Source organism: Lagopus muta, chromosome 11 (genome assembly GCF_023343835.1).
Source record: "Lagopus muta isolate bLagMut1 chromosome 11, bLagMut1 primary, whole genome shotgun sequence".
Lineage (NCBI taxonomy): Eukaryota > Metazoa > Chordata > Aves > Galliformes > Phasianidae > Lagopus > Lagopus muta.
Genome location: NC_064443.1, coordinates 10,313,484 through 10,336,065, shown reverse-complemented (window position 1 = coordinate 10,336,065; position 22,582 = coordinate 10,313,484). Strand labels below are relative to the sequence as shown.

Sequence of the window (22,582 nt, the reverse complement as noted above, 5' to 3'; positions counted from 1 at the left end):
AATATACAGTATAATATGGCTACCCTACTCAAACTTTGTCATTGCAAGTCAGTTTCTTACAGCACAAAGCCATCTGACTGACTTATGGTTTCCCAAGCTCCATCTCAGCTACTCATACTGTGCAAAGTCCACAAAATATTACCTGTTGTAGTTCATCCTAATCTCTACTCACTTTTTAAACAGCTCAGACAAACCTCCACCCACTTCAGCTTAGAGTTTTTAGTCACCTCTACATTATTATGCCTATTTTATTTCAAACTACAACATTTGATCTATTAAGAAAACTTTCAGATACACAAGGCTCTGGCAATGCTGCAGAAGACAGCAAACTGGCTCTAGCAAAGGAACAAGCAGCTCCCCAAGTTCTGCAGCACAGCAACAGCAAAAGTTCAGCAAGCATCCTCAGTGAAAGTACTGTGGAGTACTGCTAGGCATCCATAGCAAAACCCAAAAACCTTGACGTTACTAAACAGAATACCTGCAAGCTGTGGTAACAAAAGACTAACATGCATATATGCAAAACATTCTGGATTATACAGACTGATATAAAGTTGCCCTCTCAGCTTGAACAGCAAAATCCATACACAGAAGTATAAACACGTTAGATTTCTGGAGCAAGCCCCCAGACTTGACAAGAGAATTTCCTTCTCTGTTGAAGAGATGACAGAACGCACAAATCTATGGAAGCATTAGTACTGCATATGAAAATATGTAATTCCAGCACAAATAAGACTTATGTATGCATTAATGCAAATCATGAGGTCAGACAACAAAATGTTGTGCTATTTATTGAACTTCAAATGCCATATTACATCAGATTAAATAGTTAAAAATTGTTTAATATAATACAGTGTTCAAAACAGTCTTTCAAAGCATCTCTTTGAACAAAACTAAGAGCCAAATTCAAGCATAATTCCCCCAGAGCAGAAGGCTGGGATGGAAGAAAACTTCAGAGTAATGACTGTACACAACACTACACAAAGTATGACAGCATACCAAGTCACTGTTCTCTGCTGCAACACATGCTCCAAAGAGACATTCTATGCAATACATGTTACCATCATGGACAGGCATTTACTATATTAACAGGGCAGACTATTCTGAGATTCTTCTCTTTCAAATTTCAATACTGCACAGAAAAATACAGATGTAACATTTCTGGGTTCTGTGATGTTTTACACTAGAGCTGAAGCTAGATTTGAGACTGTTAGCACTAAGTACAGCCATAAATAGCAAGAGCAAATTGACAAGGTCCTGCACTTAAGCTCTTCAACCCTGACACACAGAATTCCTACAATTCAATTTCTCATCTTAAAGACATAATGCCACCTGAGGTCAAACTACGAATGTAACAGCAGCAACATCTTCAAAGTTTTGAAGTTTTAGACTGGTTGAAGGGCGATAGTAGTACTTTAACTGCACTGTTCATCCACTGCATCCAATTTGTGCCCATCTTGCCTAAACTAGACACACAATTAAATAAAACAAGATGCATCAATGAAAGTAGATAACTTTAAACTGCTGGTAAGATTCATTCAGTTATATATTTGTCTTCTACTTCAGGCATTTAGACAAGACTCTGGAGCTTAGAAGTGTCAGCTTTAATTTGTGCAACTTGAGGATTTCCTTCAGGAGAAGTTCAGTCATCTGACTGGATGAAAATATCTCCCAACCTTGCATGGCAGCCATCAGTTACAGCTCACCTCACAGTAAGGTTTTGAGCCAGAACGTCAAAAAAGCACGTTAGTGCTGATTCCAAGCAAAATCAGGATTTTCTGTTCAAGATTTCCCTGCTGTATTACTGTTTCCACTGCAACACTATTTAGTGAGGAAGCCTTAATGCAGCACCACTCCCCACTGCACTACATACAGTGGTACTGATGCAAATGTCTATTTTATCCCACAACAGTTCGATGTAAAGGACTTCCACAGAACTAAGTGTGAACAGTATGAAAACAAGAAAGACAGCAGGTTTAACCTCAGCAGCCCCGTTGAGTGATGTCTTGTCCTGAAGATTTTGTAATATCCATTGTAGTGAACACCTGCAAGATATCAAAACAATTGCTTATTTACTATTGCTCTGTATCATAATCCACATGGCTATCAGGCTCTTCTTGTGAAATAACAATACTAGAGTTCTTCAAATTGCTACAGTGGAAGAAGTTGCAGCGCACAATTGACGCCTATCAAATCTCAACATCTTGTAGTCAGAAGTTAAGCAAATACTAAACAACACTCAGTATAAAATGTACTTCAGTATTCATTTCTTGCATCTAAGTAACCATCTTCACAAGTAGGTTTGAAATAAAGCTCTTTTGGCCCTTACCTCTGCACAAGTAGGATGGATACCAATTGTTTCATCAAGGAGTTCTTTGGTGAGACCACATTTTATTGCAGCTGCAAAACCTTGGGTAACTTCACCAGCATTAGGTCCGAGAACATGAAATCCCACCACACGGTTCTTTGAGGTGAGAAGAAAACAAAAAATCAGTGAAGTAGGTAACATTTAACACAGCTTCAGCACATAAACTCCTACACCTAAATGTATATGCTATGCCAGCAGGTCAACAGCATAGTCTTGGGAGGGGAAGAAGAAACCCACAAGCCACTCTGAAGATAGTTCTGTGGCTTATTTCAGCCTTCCATACCATTGTATCAGAAGAAAACAAGCTTTAACATGAGTTTTATAATTCTTGAACAGCACTCAAAAGACTCAAAGATATTAAAACTAAACAACTGCAGTTGACAAAATTATAATCTATTATTTTGTAGGTAAGCAGTATGTTCAGATCTAAATTTTTTTTTCCTACAATCAATTCACATGAAGGAGCTGCTTATGTTGTCTTAAAACATCTGATACTGAACAGCTTCACTGGCTGTTCTCTTTCCCCAAACTATTAAGAATTTCCTTCAAAACATAGTAGGTTTGTATTTTGAGCAAGTTGTCTCTGTAGCAAGATCTACAGATCTACAGTTGTGGCTGGAGCCTACAGAAATGAGATGAAAATTACTGTTTCAGTTTGCAGAATTAATTGATTTACCGAGAGAAATACAAAATGTGGCTTAAAACATTTTCCCAAAATGTTCCACAACGCCAGAGCAGCTCTAGTACAGGTCTGACCATAATTTGCAAGAAACAACAAATTCTTTATTTACATTTCCACCACCACCATACTAGAAAAAAGAAGGTTCTGTAAGGCAGGTCTCCCCTCCAGGGTTTTCATTTGGCAGTTTTTGCCTTCAGTAAATGCAGCCTTTGAGAAAGGCATAAGTAGGTTAGTAAGGAAGAGTAAGTATGGCTAAGATAAGAGGAAATAAGCTATTTAATCATATAATTCCTTCTCTCCAAAGTCATTTTAAACAAAGTCTTTTTTTGTATCAGACAGGTTTTCCCACAGAGGTGGGTTTTTTTTTTTTTTTTTGCAAGAAATCCCACCAACCACCAGAAATTCTTATCACTGAGGTTCTAGGATCAAGTTGTTTTACAGGTTTCTGCTAAACACACAAGCATTTGAACACTGCAAAAAGCACATGGCAAAAAAAAAAACCCAACCACACAAAAGTCCAGAAGCCTAAACCAGGACTGTAAATAGTACAGCAATTCAAAACTTGAAGAAAAATGCTGGGGAATTTCTTCAATGAATTCATGCTTAAATTGAGGATGAAGTTTCATAATCCATAAACTATCATTTGCTGAAACAGCAGTTACAAGAAAACCCACACAACACACATCAAACAATCTTTCCGAAGTGATTAAATCTATTAAAACTATGCTTACATTAACTGATAGAGCTGGCCTAAGTCAAGACAGATAAAATATTAAACGTCTGGCTGGTCCAAACAAATTATGAATACACTGAACACACACACACTTTGGCTTGCTACTTACACTGTCAAGTTTATTGCAGATAACCTTTGCATAACAAGTATTGTTATCTCTACCTGGTACTGTCCATTCAAGTGGCCAGAACAAACTGTGATAAACCTGAGGAAGACAAGACAGAAACATAATTGTCTGATGAATTCAATCAATGTTTATTTTCTCAAACCATACCTGATAGGTGATCTGACATTTAACCTGCCACATTTTGATTATTTGTTAAACAAAACAGTTTTCTTCTCTCTCCCCACCACCCCCACTCTCACCCAGTCCATCTTCCAAAAGTTAGAGGAACGCTTGGTTAAAAACACATGCTCTAACTTCAACACTTCAATTTAATACAGCTACAGCTTATGATTGAAATTGCAGAGAGAAAAGTTTTTAAATTAGTATAAATTTAATATCTAGTTTCTCTATACTTAACCCTACTGTGCAAAGCAATTAAAACAGATGCTAAATAACAAAGTGTATTTGAAGGACATAAGAGAACTGTCTTCAAGGGATCATTGAAGCCAGAAATCAGGGTAAAACAAATTACAGCCGACTCTCCTGAAGTCTAAGAAAAAGATCAGGAGAAGTTTATACCCAATTTAGGTATAGAGAACACATACAGAATTGGCTGTCCCAAGAGTCTGGTATACTTCAGCAGTAACAGTACTTACATTCTTACAAGAGAAAAAGCTACCCACAGCTTTGCAACCTGATTTTGGCCTCCTGAAATCAAACACTTCTCAGCAGCATGCAAACTGCTATGCACAACTCTACTGTTATCGAGTGAATAGGAGTCCAGTAACTTCATCATCTTATGACAACACTTTCATGATCAAAGGCCCATTGAGGTAACCTCTACAGACAAAAAACATCAAGCTCCAGGATAATCAAATATTGAGTGCTCTCACCTCTAAATTTTGCTCTCCATATTGTTCTATAGCTTTCTCTTCAGCTAGCCCACAGCTGCCATACTCTAAAGGAGTAAACACTGTCGTTGGTACGTTGACATAGTCACACTGAAAATGCAGAATATATATTTAGACTGTGCAATCAGTAATTCATAAGTTCTTATGAACCTTTCCTTTTGTTTACCAAATGCTCGCAGTCCCCACAGTCACACGGACAAATCAACCTGTGTTACTGAAAGTCTGAGGCAAAAAGTATTGAGGTTAAAATTGTGTTCTTACAGATTTACCTTTGTGGAACTACCACCATAGAGCCTGCGGGCCAGGAGTTTCCCTGCCTGAATGGCAACAGGAGTAAGTTCAAGCTTTCCATCCAAGATATCCCCAATAGCATAAACGTAAGGCACATTGGTTTGTTCTTCATCATTTACTGGTACTTTCCCATTCCTTTTAAAAACAAACAAACAAAACAACAGAAAACAGAACAGAGTTCAATATCACAACCTTCCTCAGAAGTCTCCAAAAACTAATAAGGGGGAGATGTTCTGCCACAAAGATGTTAAGAAAACATGCTTAGTACTTAAAATAAGTACACGTCTTTTCCACTTCATTTGTAAGCTCTTCAAAGCTTCTACATGGTTGAAGTTAGTTTTCAATGCAAATCTGATGACAACTAAGTTGGTCAGAAATCTTTGGACATTTGATTTTTTACTTGAATACCATACAGATCACAAAAAAAAAAAAAAAAAAGCTGCATCACTCACATGTTTAAATCACAGAATTACAATGCAAGGGACCTCAAGAGATCACAGTTCAAACCCCCTGCTAGAGCAGGATCCCTACAGTAGGTTGTACAGGTAGACATCCACTTGGGTATTGAATATCTCCATTGAAGGAGACTGCACAACCTCCCTGGACAACCTGTTCCAGTGCTCTGTCATCCTTACCATGAAGGAGTTCTTCCACATGTACACAACTTCATATGTTCAAGTTTTAGGCCACTACGCCTTGTCCTAGCGCTATGCACCACCAAGAGCCTTAATAAGCTTGTTTAATAGATTTCTAGCTGCTGCAAGATGACTAATTCTTCTCTCTCTGATCTACATAATCCTGCCTCTTGCTTTGTCCCAGGTTTTGCAACTGACTCTAGTGAGAAAACAAAATCTGTAAGGAAGTGTGAAGTTTACTTCTTTAAATCCTCAGACTGACTTGCCAAATAAGATCCAGGACTACAGCATTACTTGAAGACTTAAAAGCCTACTACAAAAAAAAGTAAGAAAAAACCATCACAAATATACTAAGATTCCTGTAGATCTACAGCTTAAGCTCACATATGTGGAACAGCTATCAAGAAATGCAGAAACAAACACTAAAACCTTTAAAAATTATGTTTTATTTTTATTTTTAGCAGGCCTCCCCTCAGAAATTAACAGAGTACTAGACTGTAGTTTCTGAACAAATTAAGTAAATATTAAGCGCATTCCAGGAGTGCAGCAGCCAACAAATAGGTACTAGAATAGTTCTTTTATGGAAATGAAGTTTGAGAAATTGTACTCAAATCCAGGACAGATAAGATGTCAAAGATTCATATAATTGCTTGGCTTAAAAAAAAAAAAAAAAAAGAGGTTTAACAAAAAGTGTCAGTATCATTAGATATTATTAAAAAGTTGAAATAAATCAGTGGCTTATAGGAGCTGAGCAATACTTACTTCTCATTGATTTTGACACCAATTGTCTGTAAGCCAATATTTCTGGTACATGCATCCCGACCAATGGCTAACAAAACCTAAAAGAATTACATACAGTAACTTTAAAGAAGTGTAAAGCTGAGTAGGTTTTACTTTCCTCTGAAACAGCTTTAAAGCATTCATAATTGAAGTGACTTCTCAAAAAAATTTTATGAAGAGGAGTCACCAGTTCAGCTTCCTTCACGTGCAGCTTATTTCAGAAATGCAACATTAGCTACAGAACAAAACAGAACAACACTGTGCACAAAAACTAAATTCCACTCATTTAAGTTTCACCTCTTTTGCTGACAATGTGCAACTGGAGATGATTATTCATTTTTATTTATTTATTTATTTTTATTTTTTTTTGCCCTGCCAGGAAGCTACTTGAATTATTTGCCAAGAAAGACTTCTCTTTGCCTTATCCTGAACAGCTTTTAAAGTACTTCAATACATTTTCACAGCACTGTAATATTTAGTTATTTCAAATCCAGAAGTGCTTACAGTGTTATATTCTCCTTCAAAAATTTCTGGACCCTCAGTACACTTTGCTGTCACTTTTAGTCTTCCTGGTGTGCCATCCTCCAGCCTTTCTACCTGTATAAAGATTTGCAAGATTAGAATGATCTTAAGCAATAGAAAGCATATGTTTGCTTTTTTTTTTTTTAACCTGTGTTGTTTAAGGTAATTTTGCACAAAGAGAAGGAAGGTAAGAAAGCACTTGCCTGAGTAGGTACAAACTTTCTTATGAACGTTACACCATGTGTTTCCATGTGGGCACCTATTTTTTCTGCCATCTCTTGGTCAAAGCCTCGAAGGAGTATGGAACGCACCATGACTGTGACATCGAGACCTAAACCAGCAAGAAATCCTGCACACTCCAGTGCCACATAGGAAGCACCCACAACTAGTGTTCTGCCAGGGCAGTAAGGCAGGGAGAAGAGGTCATCACTAAAAAGAAAAGAAGTCACATGGCTCTTTTAATACAGGTCTTTGCAAGCATTAGAGCAAAGAAAATTCAGCCCATTATGCCTTTTAATCTCACCTTGTAATACAGTATTCTTTATCTCCAGGAATACCCAGGTATCTAGGCCTTTCTCCTGTTGCCAGGACAAAAGTCTCTGCTGTGTGATAGGTTACTTGTCCTTTTCTATTAGTTGCCTGTTTATATAGACACAAAAGTCTTTACCATACGAATAGGTTTTACAATGAAGTGAAAAACAAAAAAACAATCTTCACCTAAACATGGTAGATATGTTTAAGAACATACATGCAAGTAGTTTCAAACATTTAGACAGGCCATACAGATCACTGATGAACTACGTGCTTAAAGCACAGACTATTACTCTGTTCTTGTAGGTTACAGCACCTGAAATCCTTTACTGCTTGAATTCTGCTCATATGAACAATTAGATCCACATGAGTAGTTGATAACTTTAAATTATAAAAACCCACAGCAAATGAAGGGTGCTCTTCCACCCCTTGCTGCTAAGAAAAGCCCAACTAATTCTTATACTAATTTAGAAAAATAAAAATAGAATCTACTTAAATGCTTTAGGAGGGCCTAATACCCTATTTTAAATGAATTTAAAGTGATTTAGTTACTTTCTTGATCTCTAAAGGCCCTCAGGGAATTTAATCCTGCCAACATCTCTTCTGAAATCCAATCTTCATTCTTGTTCTTTATTTACCAATACAGAAAGAGAAACTTCCTCCCCAGCAAGTTGTCACATAGCATAGGTTGGAAGGGATCTCAGAGGTTCATCAAGTACAACCTATTACTGAAAGTTTCTGTTCTAGTTTATTTGTAGAAAAAGAGCACTACTAAGCAGATAACCTGCATATGCAGACACTGAAACAGTTTGCTTCATAAGCTCATACTGAAAACAGACAATTGTAGCCACTGATCCAGATAGTTTTGTTCAAAACGCAATTCTTTTAAGTTAACCTTGCTACACTACTACCACACATAGCAGGACTGCCAGCACATGCTCTGTCTTGCAAGACAGTTTAATTCTTATGCTGATACAGCATATGTTTCTATCTAGCACTATTATGCAAGTGCTTAATCCAAATGTAATTTCTGCAGTCTGTGCAGAATGCAGTAGGTATCTTAGTCTGAAGAGTTTCCAAGTGTTATATTGTTACTGCTCAAGGTTTTCTGTGTATTTTTTTTTTGGCTCGAACAGCTCACCTTCAGCAAAGCCAGCCACTGAGAGAAACTACTTGGCCATATTCATGCAAGACTTCAGTTTAACCAATATCCACATTACTCCTGTGTTTGCCAATTTAGTAACTTGCACTGTGACATGTAATAAAGCAAAACATCAATTTGAATCGGTAAATTATTTCAGGAACAACTTCTTTTAGGCTGAATGAAGTAGGCAATGTCAGAATGAAGATTTTTTTCCTTGATGGAATTTAAATGGCAGCTCAAGAGCCCAAATTTTCCCTCTCAACTAAATAAAGTCTTTTAAACATAACACATACCTTAATTTTGTGCGGCTCAACAAATTCTCCATAGGCATTTTGGTATGTCACAGATTTCTCTCTTAAGGACAATCGATAGCCCCAGTTTAAAGAGCCAATGTAGTTTTGAACTGCTTCTACCATGGTCTCCCAATTGTGTTTAACTGAAACAAGCCATTAATTTCATATTTTAGAAACCAAATGAACTGTTAAAAGCTCAAATCTTATTCATTGTACATCTTGTTAAGCAGCCATCATTATTAGTAATGATTATGTCTATAAGAGTCTTAAATCATCGTGATATATTTACCTGACTTGTAACTGTCTGAAAAAAGACCATCCAAGAAGCTCATCTATTTATTTGAGATAATACCAGGAACAAAACAACTAGCTTCTAATCTTAAAGATTTTTTATGTATGAAAGAAGGATCAAGAAGGAAGAATCGTTCTTATTTACTTGGTAAACAGAAGCAGAGTTCAACAGTTACCTAAGTTTGAAGTACACTGAACTGTCATAACTATCTTAGAGTCATCTGTATACAGTCCTGTCTGTCCCACGTTCTTACTAACCTTGCTCTTCATACTGCCAGCCGTATGCTCTTGAATCTTTGAGTGCCTGCCCCAGAAGTGCTGCTTGATGCATTAGCTTCTTGGGAATACAACCTACATTTACACATGTACCACCAAGTCCTAAGACAGGAAGAATCATGTTATTGCTTGCATGAACAAAATATTCATGCTTCTGTACATGCTTGGCATAGTCACTTATATATCAGTTCATGATACTGCAACAAAACTAACATGAAATTCTGCTGTTATAAACATTTTAAAATGAGTACACCAACGTTACAAGTTTGTATTCAGTTTAAGAAGTCATTTGACTCATCCAGCCAAGAAGATTTAGTGTGATGTCTTCAACGAAGATCCAGGATAGCTACTTACAGGGTGCTTTGCAAGTTAGTTGGATCAGCAAGAAAGCATGACAAAAAACCCAGAGTTCAGTATTATCTATTCTGTGGAATCTGAAATACGAATTTGCTTTAAGGCTATGAAAGCACATTCACACTTCGACTCAGTCTGACCATTGAAATTCCTTACTATTTCTCAATTGCCAATAGCATTAATAAGGTCAGACAGCAGCTGTTTAATTCTAAAAAGGTGATACATGCACACCCATACAGTCACGCTGTTTTAGACATAACCTAGATCAGTCATTCATGAAATAAAACCAGATGAACTAAAAAGTATTAAAAACAGACAAAAGATTGTGAACACACACAGACACACGTTTGGCCACAGTTTGTAACTGAATTATAACAACATTTAACAAAGAACAGAGAGCTAGCAATACAGAAAACAAATAACCATCCAGGCATGTCAGGAAAGCAACTCCTTTGTTATGTTTCAGAATTACAGAATTCTGCCATAATTTTGAAGAATACAAATCCACAATATCTTACAAATCAATACATTTCTCACTGGTACTCAAACACCATATTTACCCCAGGTGGTTCCCAGGGGCGTTGGCACAACATAATCTAATACCATCACTTTCTTTCCCAAGGTAGCAGCTTCCTGTATAAAAAAAAAAAAAAAAAAAAAAGATAAACCAGCATTAATAAACATTTCCTTAACCAAGAAACATGACCGCTTGTTTGCACTGATGATATACTTAGCACAAGTAACAGGTTCTTTTGCTAGTCAGTCTCATTACCATGTGTAGCTCTTCTACCTTCTCTACTATCAAACATTCATGTCCTATGAGAATAATGAGAAAAGTTGGGCTTCTTTAGTCTGAAGAAAAGAAGGTTATGGGGGTAGACAACAACCTTCCAGTGCCAGGAGTTACAGTACTGGAGCCATGCTCGCTGCAGTGGCAAGTGGTAGAAGGATAAAAGACAATGTCCCTACGTTGAAATAAGAGTACGAAGAACAAACTTAATTCCATGAAGACAGTCAAGCAGGAAAGTAGGATTCCCAGACACATTGGTGCCCCAAGATTTTGAACATTTTCAAGACCCAAATAAGGCCCTGCATAACCTTAGCTCACCCTGCTTGAAGCCAGAGCTTTGATTAGATATCCACCTAATTTCCATTTCAAACTGAATAGCCCTATATCCACAGGATGACCAAGCACTTGAGCGAATCTACTCAATATTAGATTTTTTTTTTTTAAGGGCACCTAAAGGTTTGATCCAATCTGTTTAAGAGTTCCTGCATACAATTGCTGTGATCCTGGATCAAACAAGTTTAGAGTTACCCACTTATGTCCTATTTTTCAAATAAATGAACTCTTCCACTCTGAACAAGTTGGTAATTACCACCAAGTTTATCGTTCATGTCCCAAAAGGCACCAAGGAAAGATTTCTAGCATTCTGAAAACGACTAGCCAACTGAAGGAGTCGTGGGGCAAAGTGGAGGGAGATTTATGTTTAACAGCTTATTATACTGTAACGGCAGGAAATAAGAGAGCCTTTCAGAAGCCCTCTTCAGTGCAAGGACACTGAAGCCACATCAACCACGTGTGACTGACTATTACGATATACACACAATTCTGGAGGAAGAACTCACACCTTCTCCCACAAATTAGAATAAAGTACAATGTCATATCTCCTTCTCTACCTTTCTTATGTTGATCTAGTTATAGCTGCATGCTTAACTGTATTGTTGTATAGAAGTCAGCAAGGTTACCAAGAGCAACCTCACCATGTCCAAACCAAAAATTGACAGCTAAGATGGCTAGCTGAGAAGTGGGAAACATGGGTTCAAATTCCTCATGTAGAAAACTGAACCTGCAGCTCAGGCCTAGTGGCACTCTGAATAACAGCTAACTGTGAAAGAGGTGCATAATCTGTTACTATTTCTGAAAAAGTAGCTAGAAGGAATAATGAAGCATGAAACAGTTCATTCAGGTAACAGTTGAAAACACTTTATTTCAGATTACTGGTAGTCCTGGATCCTAATATGCAGAAGTACTTCAAGAACAGTCTGCAAGTTTTCCAGATTACTGTTTGGAAGCATTCAAGCGCCTGTACACTGCACATAAAGAGGAGATACTTCCACTCTCAGTTCCACTCTCAGCTAGGAACCTAAAACCTATTATTAGATCAAGACTTGAGTTTAGTCATTCTCTAGGAAATGGTCCATACAGGCTGTTATTCTTTGAATGAGCAAACTACCAATACTGCTACTGATTCATTAACAAGACTAACACTATTAATCATCATCATATATACTGTTTTATTCTACCATGATTAATATGGAAACTTATTTTTTGACGAAGTTTCATACACAACTTGTTCATGTCATACCTTGGAACAAGCGAGTCCGCCTGAGCCACCACCAATAATAATGAGGTCATAATCATAGGTCTCTGCATCTTTGACATTACCAAGAAGTTTTTGCAGTGTTCCATTCTCATAAGCCTGTAAAATCAAGTCACCACATGTTTCTAAGCAAAAACTGAAATACAATGCCTTTTCTGACCTAGACCACTCAAATTACTTTCCCTCCAATATTATAGCAGAAAACACAGCTGTTCCTGGATTTTTATATGTATGGCCAAGGACTCCAAGCAATTTGATCTAGCTGAGTCTGCTCTGAAAAGGGGATCCCCAAAAATGCTGCAATTGTTAAGTTTATGATCCTGGAAAAGACTCAAACATGTTTGTGTTTCATTTACACAACAGACTTCAGGCCACAGAATGCACAAGTTAAAAATACTTGATGGCCTATTTCCTCAGTCCTACAGCTTGGATTGAGTGCTGCACAAACTTTCTAAGAGTTTGTCTGCAGACAAATTCAAGAAAACGCACACTCGCGTATTTGTAACAGAAACACAGAACCTAAGTTGATTCACCAACAAGCTAGACAGCAGAAGCACATCACCTAACATCACCCCCATTCTTGTCTAGTCCTAGTTATTTTTATAGGAAGTTACCTTGTAAGTTGCATCACAGCCACCTATGTGTTTTCCATTGACAAAAACATTAGGCACAGTCCTCTGATTAGTTAGCTCCACTAACACTTGCTGAATACTGGGTCCATCATCTAAGAACAAATGAAAAAGGTACATTAAACAACTACTTTCAAGAAGGGGCTTTTTATACAAGCTGACATTTTAAAGGTGTAGACTGCAACATATATAGGCCTGTCAAGAAAACCATTATTTCCTAGGCATCACATTTCTACATAGACTGGACACAAAATAGTTTGTGAAAAGGCTGGCTAAAATATGGAGGATAAACAGGTACTTCAAGCCAAAGATCTTCAGGCTGAAGTAGTTGAAGTAATCAAGTTTAGCCCCATGTTTTCTGGATTCTTTCCAGAATCCCATTCTGACAGTATAACATTTGGTACCACACTTAAATTTTAAATATATTTATCTTTCTACATATACTTACGCATACATTATTTTTTGTATTAGTCTAAATATTACTAAAAACTCATAATAGATGCAAAGAAATATATATATATATATATATAAATTGTATGTATTAGATATTATATATATATATACATATATATATATATTAGATAAAACAAGAAATCATACAGACAGCTTTTTTCCCCAGTAGAATTGTCTGGCTTTTGGAGTTCTGTTCCACTTAAGTGCACACAGTTTTCCCCAGCAGCTTTGTAGTTACAAGAATTTGGAGATCAGAAGAATAAACATGGTCATGTTCACAGAAAAAGCTTGAAGATGCTATCTGCCACACTGCTTGAAATCTTCCTGTTTTAAGACCATCATTGCCTGACCTGACATCTGAATCACCAGCGCCAATAGGCAGCCTCAGTTTAGAGCTCTCAATAGTTGTACAATAGTAAATGTGGGAAGATTTTACAGTGATCACTGGTTAGAAATCTCTATACTCCAAGATTTATTTACCATCAGTGATTGCAATAACTGCAAAAGAAACATTTTCTTAATGACAAGTAATTTCAGGAAATCAATCAATCAGAGAGCTGTATTGTGTATATACAGGGCCATGCCTAGTTTATAGTATTTCTTTTACTTTTTAATTAATGAAAGTTGAGATAAGTCAGAAGATGTACTTGGATTACTAAGACATTTTCCCCCTCAAATACTGCTTAAATACACTTGAAAAGAAAGGATTAGAAACTAAATTTTCTTTCTATGCATAGGAAAAATAAAATATAAAATCATATGGATGATGATCATCCATAATTAACAGCTTACTAATGGCACAATGCAGAAATCAGTACTATTTTAGAAACTTTGTTCTTAAAACTACATGCATTACATACACATGTATAATACACTACAGGAGTGGTGGAAGTAAAGGCTTTAGAAAAAACTCATATGGGTAACAGTCAAGACTGTGGAATTCACACTCTTACCAATGACTCAGCAGCTTTCCCTCTGAATGTCACTGTTACACCACATCAAACATTAACAATTCATCTAAAAGCCATAACAGAGGTAAGAGAAAACTACCAAAGGCTTCTTCCTGAAAGATGAGACTCCCAAAGGAGAAACCAGATCTCACATCCTCTGCACATTAGGTGGATTGTACCAAAAGAGGAAAGAGGACCTTCAGTGAAATTAAAAATGTATCCCCCACACTAAAATCCATAATGAAGCCCAGCTACTTTTTTATCTCTGTACACTTAAAGTTGAGACTCAACGATCCTCACGAGTCCTTTCCACGATTCCTTAAGACTTACCGTTAGTTCAAGACAGCTTAAAGCCATGCACATCCACCCAGTTTTAGTTACATTAAGCAACACCTGATACACTTTCTTTCTGCCACTTACCAGTTACATCCAGTTCCAAAGCATAGTACTGTACACCTAACGAGCTGAAGAGTTCTTTTACCTGTAACAGAAAAGGACACAATGTTTTTGTACCCAGGCAGACTGCAAAGGCAAAACTTCCATAAGGTCCAATACACAGTTCAGGGTAAATGCATTCTTTTAATTCTCAATTATACAAATGCATAAGGACTTAAGACTCGATTAGAATTCTTTGAGGGTATAGCCATAGATGTCTTTCATAAAGTTTGGCACTAATTCTACATTTTGCACAGTCCTCATTTAAAGTCAGGCTATTTAACAGCATTCAAACAAAGTATGCCACAGATAATCTCCTACTCCAAGTTCAACAGATCTTAAGAGACAACTTCTTTATACAGTTGGCTTAGCTGCAGATCTCAACATCCCCTGAACAGGCAAAAACAATGACAGTAATTGCTATGCAGAAAAATATCATGAAGAAAAATAATGCAGCAGTCAGATTTCCCAAGTACTAAGGAAAGAAAGAATGGGGATTAAAGATAACTTGCCAAACAAACACTGTTAAGCAAAAAAGCCATTATAAAAAGCCACAAGAGTAATCCCTAAGCACACGGAGCAAGGGCAGCTCAAGCCTACCAGCCCTGTATTCAGCCTTGCAGTTTTGGTCACTGTATTACAGAAAAGATTTAGAACAAGTGGAGAACAATTAATCTAAGCAGTCAATGAGTTTAACTTAAAGAAAAGATGTGGAAAAACAGCTGTGTTTAAATAATTAACCGACTGCTGTAATGAAGAAGGAAAGTAGTGGTGGAAGCAATAACTGATGGGATTGAACTGCTTCAAGAGATTATTAGACTGCAGGAAAAGGTTTTCCTGACAGCAAGACACTGAAACACGTTGCCCAGGTGGAAAACAATCCAGATCAGTGAGCGACTTCAAAGAGCACATCAGATGTGCTTGAACTATCTTGTCTTCTACTCTGAGGCTTGGGACAAGACTGGAATTTTTTTCTAGTTCTGATTTCGGGTTTCTGGTTTAACACCTGCCTCAGCCTCCAGGATCAGACAGGAGCAGTTCTAACTTATACATCTTTTATTTTTGTTTCCCCATTTAAATCATTCATATCTGAAATGTTTCAGGCATTCAGGAGCCAGCATGGAAACAATCAATCACCTCTATGAGAACCTTGAAAAGGAAAAAGCCACCCTACACGACAACTTGAGCTATTTTTTTCCTCCATGGGGAGGAAACTTCCTCTTCTAATACTAGTTTTGAATGGACAGAGCAGAGCACAACTACCAGATTCAAATCAAGCAGCCATTTAGAAGTTAGATTTTTTATTTGCAACATCTATTTGTAAAATCAGCAAAACTGAAATTGTGTGAACTGCTCTCACAGTTTGACAAGGACATACTTCATAACAAGGTAATGTTAAAGCTGGCCTATTTACTCCCAAAATATATCTTGGCCGACTTACCTCTGCTAAGACATGTTGTAAGGCATCGGGTGAAATATCTGCTTTTCATCCTAACTGTCTTGATACAAGAACAGCTCTAGCAAGAAGCTGTAGCTAAATTTCTGCATGCTCCTTGCCAGCCTGGATTCTCAATGGCAGCTCTGTGTGCTTTCTTGTTGATTCAAGAAAAAATAAAAATACTTCAACAACCAGCTTTCTGATGAACCTCACACTTACTGACAACACTCAGAGTAAGCTGAATCACATTTAAGATGCTTTAAGATGTTAAATGTGATAAAAGCCTTTCATGTCTCTGTGATCCATGCGGTCACTGTGCCAAGCACCAAGTATTTCACTGCCCTCCACTTTCTAATGGCTTCAACTTTATTAAGACAGACATATACCTTTTATATTATGTATTAATGATATAAGTTTCCTTATGTCATATTGAAACAATAACATACTAAAATAAACCCTGCTTGTATAGATGACAGCATTAATTTTACACCTACAAAATAAAGGAAGTTGGAGCAGACTTTTTCAGAGGTCACCAGGTGCAGCTGCCTGCTCAAACAGGAGCAGACATGAAGCAGGATCACCTTGGACAAAGTACTGTCCATGTTGGTTCTGAATACCTACAAGGACAGATAACACAAGTCTCTGGGCTGCTCCCATGTTTGACCACACCCAGGGAAGAATTTCCCTTTCATCTCATTACAATATCCCTTGTTTAACAGTGTGCATGTTGCCCTCTGTTCTTTCACTCTAAAACTGAGAGGAGTGTGGCTGTTCTGCCTAACAGGTATCAAGTGGACGATTAAGAATATAATCCCTCCTATCCTCCTCTTAAGGCTGAACAAACCAATCTCTTCCTAAGACATCCTGTGTCCCAGATCTCTGAAACCATCTACACAGACCTAAAAACTTTCATTCTAAACTCATGTCACTCTAAGGCTCGCTTACTTACTGGAGTGACCACATCTATGGGCTGAATGAGTGGGAAACAGCAGCAAAACTGCTCCTGCCCTGCAATTGCCGTTGTAAGCCCAAGCTGAATGCCACAAAATATCTAAAAAAGCAAAGCTCAAAGAAAATTGCTGCTACAAAGTGGCACACTACGATTCTGAAGGGAAGTCACAAAATTCTCCACTTGGCTGCTGTTTTAGTCTGCAGCAGAACAGCAGGACACAAAAGGCAAGTTTTCATCAGTGGCTTTAAAAAAATACATACAAAAAACGCATCTCAAACAGTGAAACAACAGACAGCAGGGGGAGGACAGGACAGAGGACATTTTTAGAACAAGAAAGGATTACACAAGAAACGACAAATTTAAAGCAGTGCCTTTAGGTGATGTTTATTCTCTACTGAAGATACAGAGTAGAGAAAAAGAACCAGACAAATATCAGGATCCTAATTAGAAGCAGTGATTATAGATGATATGAATAGATTACGCATGTGTTAGTGGTGATGAAGCAGAAACAAGAGTGACAACTATATGCCCAAAGTTATGAAACCTTCAGTACATGCAGGAGAGGCTAGATCTTGCTTTGGAAAAAAAATAAGAGGAAGAATAGAAAAGTAACAGCAACCATGAGTAGTCTAGAGAAAGCACACAGGAAATGATTTCTGGTAAACACTAAGGATTCTCCAGACCAAGCAGCACAACTGAAGTTGCAAAATACAAAGCCTTCTCAGGTTTTCGAAAAAAGACTCCAGAAAATTTTTTACATAGCACTAAATATGGAAATAGATTGCACAAAGCTTAGAAATTGGTCTGGCACTCAAGAGAATTCGTCCTGGAGATGCTTTTTGTCATTAGGGGAGCTAAGTCTCACATGCAGTAAACTCAAGCAACATGGTATGTTGCATGTCTGCCATTTCAAATATCAACTAGTATTTAATAGCTACAGCCAAAATGACTGATGCTCCTGTGGATTTGGATGACCTTTAGTAATAGCACAAGACGTACCTGGAATAACTGGCAGTTTTTATACAGCTACATTGGCTACTCTTAAAATAATTTCTAATGTATCACAGTGTTCAGATCCAGAAATTTCTCCCACTAAAAAAACCCTTTCTTTTCTTTATACATCTTACTTAGCATTAGTCTTACGAGAGAGGTAAGAAGTTAACGAGCAGTCAGATTCAGTTATGATGAGGAAGTCATTCTAACACCACCCCTTCCCACCACTGCCTGACTTAACTGAACAATGAATCGCACTTGCAGAAAACTGCATAACTGCCTGGTCATGCTGCTAGCTAAGCCAATCAAACACAGCTACCTAATTAATTCATTTAGAGAGTTATTTGCAGATCTTAAGGAAAGTATAATCTTAAAATTCCAGCGGGGCTACTTCCATTTGAAACAAATAATCATACAATGGCTTGGGTTGGAAAGGACCTCACAGACCATCTGGTTCCAACCCCCGCCATAGGCAGGGTTGCCACCAAGGAGCTCAGGTTGCCCAGGGCCCCATTCATCCTTGCCTTGAATGCCCCAGGATTGGGGTGTTTGAAACAAAGAATTCTTCCCATGTATCTTTTAGAACATGAATGCACTGTGAACTAGCAATAAACATCAATGGTGTTTCAATTAATGTTACCAAAACACACTGCTAACAGCCATCCGTGGTGAGATGCATGGCATAGTACTAATATCTCTCTCTCTCCATGAATTTGAAACTATGTGATTATAGGCTAAATACCCAAGCTGTAACAACTCTTCCAAATTATATCCACTTCATTAATTGTACAGACTAGATTAGAACACTGCATCATCCTTTGTTCTCTTGTTCCTTGCACTATTTTATAAGTCTTCATAGGGAGGAGATGATAACACTCACATTATTGCAGATATTTCTTTCTTTTACCAAATGATGTCTCATGTGGCTTCTCCCTCCACAAGCTTTCCTCTAATCATCCCTCCACAATGCAAACAATTTCTACTGGCTTCCTTCATCATACTGTCTTTCTCTCCACTTCAAAAAAAGAACATAAACCAAGGAAACTCACCATCAGCTCTTTTCTGCTTCACATCCTGCCCCTCCAAATTTACCACCTGTTACTTAACATTCATAAAGTCTTTTAACTCTCCTGCCTAGGAAGGGCCATGAGAGAGGCCTCCCCCTATTCCACATGCATGTTCCCTGCCTTGTGGCACTAAAGACAGTATTCCCCAGATCTGACTGTTTCCCAGAAGCAATTAATGCTGTCTGATGGAGAAATTTCATATGAATGCAGGAAAGGACATTAATCTGGAATTTAATTACTGGACTGCAATAAGCCTATTTTTCTCATTAGCTCCTTGTGTTAGTCAAGTCCCAGTGCAATGCCAAAGAGATGAATGAATAAGTTCCAAGGTTTGAGAAGCTACTGTGCCATCTTATGACTCAAAAAGCACTGGACTGAGCACCACGCATGCCAAAAGTTGACTGGTCAGGACCACTGAAAGCACAAAGAATAATACAGTCAGGGACAACTTTAAGTACTTCTCAAAGAACAGCACTGAAGTCATCAACAAGCAGATCCCCTCAAAAGAAGATACCATTTCAGCCAGATGGACTGCACTTACGCAAGATAACCAGCCAACCATTAAATCATTTTCTCAAACTTCCACTGATAAGATAAACAAGTTTCATTAAAAGACAGCTGCTTACTATGCTTTCTGCCAAAACACTCTTGGTGAGAAGAAACTGATTTGTTTGTCCTGTTGTTTTATACACAGAAACTTCCCTTCCCAAAACCTCGACTAAGTTGCAAGTTGAGGCAGAATATACTCAGTATATACTCCAACAGTAGGCTCACAACATAGCCTCCCTCACAAGAGCTGCTGTGACTAAGCCTACACTACACACACGAGTGCAGCTTTTGAGTCCTTTTCCTGGTTGTCCGCTCCACTGAAGACCATCAGAACTCAATCCCACACCTCCTTTCACATTTTTTCCTCGCTACATCCACATCAGGCACAGTACTATGAGGTTTAAATATCTCATTACACAGTGTTTGTAAATATTCATGATTCAGTACCCACAAACACCCTGATTCTGTGAGAGGTATAAGTGAAGCCTGATGGTATCATAAGATTCTAATGAAGATCCTGCTTTTCTTTAACAACTTTTGCTTACCAGTTACAGCTACGTGTGATTCACACATAACAGGGCTAGAAAGATTTCTGTTCCTTCTAATCATCGCAACTCATCACTAGGAGGTTTTCTTTGGTAAAACATACACTGTGGCTGGAATTTAGAACTTACTCTCTTGCAACAGTCAGCCTTCTCCCTCCAATTTCAAAACTAGCAGAAAGCTCAGCCTACCCTCTGAGCAGCAGCTTTGCTCAAGTTGAACGCAGCCAGCACCCCGACCTCCAGCTAACAGCCCAGCAGAGGGGAAAAAAAAAAAGCAAAAAGCACCATGCAGCGCTTCCCACTCACTCATCTGCCCTAGAAGAGGGAAAAAAAACAAAAAACCGCCGATGACCCAGCCGGGACCTCGCATCACTTCAACGCTGTGGGCTCCAATAGGCGGGAAGGACGCGGCACGGCAGAGCGCGGCGTAGTGCCCGCAAGGTCTCTCGCCCCCTTCCACATGCGCTGCCCAGGCCGGAGCTTCCCGCCTCGCCCGGGGGCCGCACCACAGGCCTGCTCCAGCCCGCGAGGAAGGGAAGAGGCTGCGCAGGGCCCAGGAGAAGCGAGGCCCCGCGGCGCTCCCTCACCCGGTGGCAGTAGGGGCAGTAGCTCTTGCTGAAGATCATGACGCGGTGCGTAGCGATCAGGGTCCGCACGCGGAGCTTCAGGCCGTCCCAATCCGGGAGCTGCGTCTGCCCGGGCGGCGGCATGGCGGGGCCGTGCTGAGGCGAGCGGCGCTGAGGTGAAACCGCCCGCGCGCGCCCCGCTCAGCCAACAGCGGCGGCGTGTGCCCGAAGCCCGCAATGACCCCGGCGCGGCCACGCCCCTTCCGGAGCAGGGAAGGCTACGGGATGGGCTGAACCATTCGCACGGAGGGAGGGGAATGGACGAAAAGTCAAAGAGAGCTTTTCGCCCTTTATTTCAATGCAACTAAGAATCATCAAATTATCCGTATCACCATTTGAGGTAATAGTAATTACAATTTACCGAAAGACGACGTGGGAAAAGGTGGGTGAACTTGCGCTTGTAAAGATGCACATCCCCGCTGAGAGGAGGAATGGAGTGAGCCTGGAGGAGGGTGGTGACAGGACGCATGCGCGGGGGTGGCGCTGTGCCCCGTTGGCGGGAGCTGTGTCGTGTTGTGCGGTGTTGCTGTGTGTCTGTCGTAGTTATTCTCAGGGCTGAAAGCTGGCAGCCCTCGTGGCCAGGTGTCCCCCCCCCCCCCCCCCCCCCGAGCTTTATTTTTCTGCAGGATATCATAAGGTGTGGAATTTCCCTTTGGCCTGTTTTAGTCAGCTGTCTTGGGTCAGTCCTCTCCCAGCTCCTCGTGCACACCCAGCTGCCTTGCTGGCAGGCAATGTGAGAATTTCTTGACAACGATTAGAACTTGATGTGTTACCGACGCTGTTTTCATCAAAAATCCAAAACACAGCACCATACCTGCTCATATTAATAAAATTAACCCAGACAAAATCAGGATATCTCTCTCAAAGCTGGAGTGGAGGAGTGAGCAAGGAGGTCTGGCCTTTCCCTGCTGGTAGCTGCTGTTGGTGATTGAAAGAAAAAGAAAGGACTGATATCCAGAAATAGAAAAGGGATGAAGACTTCTCAGTAATAGAGTCAGGAATCACCACGTTATTAGTCCTGTCCATGCAACACAGCAGCTTTTGGTAGCTCTAATTACTGTTAGCAGCATAATCCCTAGCCCCATATTTTGTTCTCTGCTTTATTTCTTAGAATATCAGATGGAATTCAGCCCTCAGGATTTTACCCTTCAGACGGCTCCCTGTAAGCGTAAGGAGTTGACTAGAGCTGGCATGCAGTCTTTGGACACACATTACACTCACTAGCTGACAATGCTGAAATGTTTAAGCAATGGAAAGGTAAACATTTCTAAATGAGGTGGTTAGGGAAAGGAGATTCTGAGGAAGGGGGGTGTGGCTTGTGGAAAGAACCAAAAGATTGTTTTAGACAGGAGTGTGTGATTCTATTCAGCTAGAACTGTGGCTCCCTGCTGGCCCATCATCAATTACAGAAACAGCCCAAAGAGTAAGAGTAAACTTCCCCACCTTCCACATGAAAGGCCTTGGTCTGTCTTCTTTAGTATAAACATATAGAATAAAAAGAACTGGCCTCAGTAAGACAGTCTTCTCTTATGGAATTACTTATCTAAATCTGAGTATTAGTAAAAGCTAAGCCCTCTAAAATAGTCTTTAACGATGTAGCATAATGTGCCATGGTAAGATATTGCACACAGTAAAAAATAAAATGCA

General features: G+C 39.1%; 1 protein-coding gene across 1 annotated transcript; it reads right to left on the bottom strand.

Moving 5' to 3' along the window:
* Positions 1–762: 762 nt before the first annotated feature.
* Positions 763–21,121, bottom strand: TXNRD3 (thioredoxin reductase 3). Its single transcript, XM_048957120.1, has 16 exons — positions 20,897–21,121; positions 14,751–14,811; positions 12,913–13,022; positions 12,284–12,397; positions 10,475–10,547; positions 9,543–9,662; positions 8,994–9,136; positions 7,549–7,664; positions 7,225–7,454; positions 7,008–7,096; positions 6,486–6,562; positions 5,067–5,223; positions 4,780–4,887; positions 3,890–3,985; positions 2,327–2,461; positions 763–2,042 (listed from the first exon to the last, which is right to left on the bottom strand). The coding sequence occupies exons 1-16, from the start codon at positions 21,017–21,019 to the stop codon at positions 1,980–1,982; spliced, it is 1,815 nt and encodes a 604-aa protein (XP_048813077.1). The 5' UTR covers positions 21,020–21,121; the 3' UTR covers positions 763–1,979.
* Between the last annotated feature and the right edge of the window lie 1,461 nt (positions 21,122–22,582).

Excerpts from the sequence above, each read along its gene's own strand:
- TXNRD3 (XM_048957120.1), bottom strand. The coding sequence starts at position 21,019 with ATGCCGCCGCCCGGGCAGACGCAGCTCCCGGATTGGGACGGCCTGAAG. Across the intron at positions 13,023-14,750 it reads TTTGGAACTGGATGTAACTG|ATGATGGACCCAGTATTCAG; the intron begins GTAAGTGGCAGA and ends ATTTGTTCTTAG. Across the intron at positions 6,563-7,007 it reads TTGAAGGAGAATATAACACT|GTTTTGTTAGCCATTGGTCG; the intron begins GTAAGCACTTCT and ends TAATTCTTTTAG.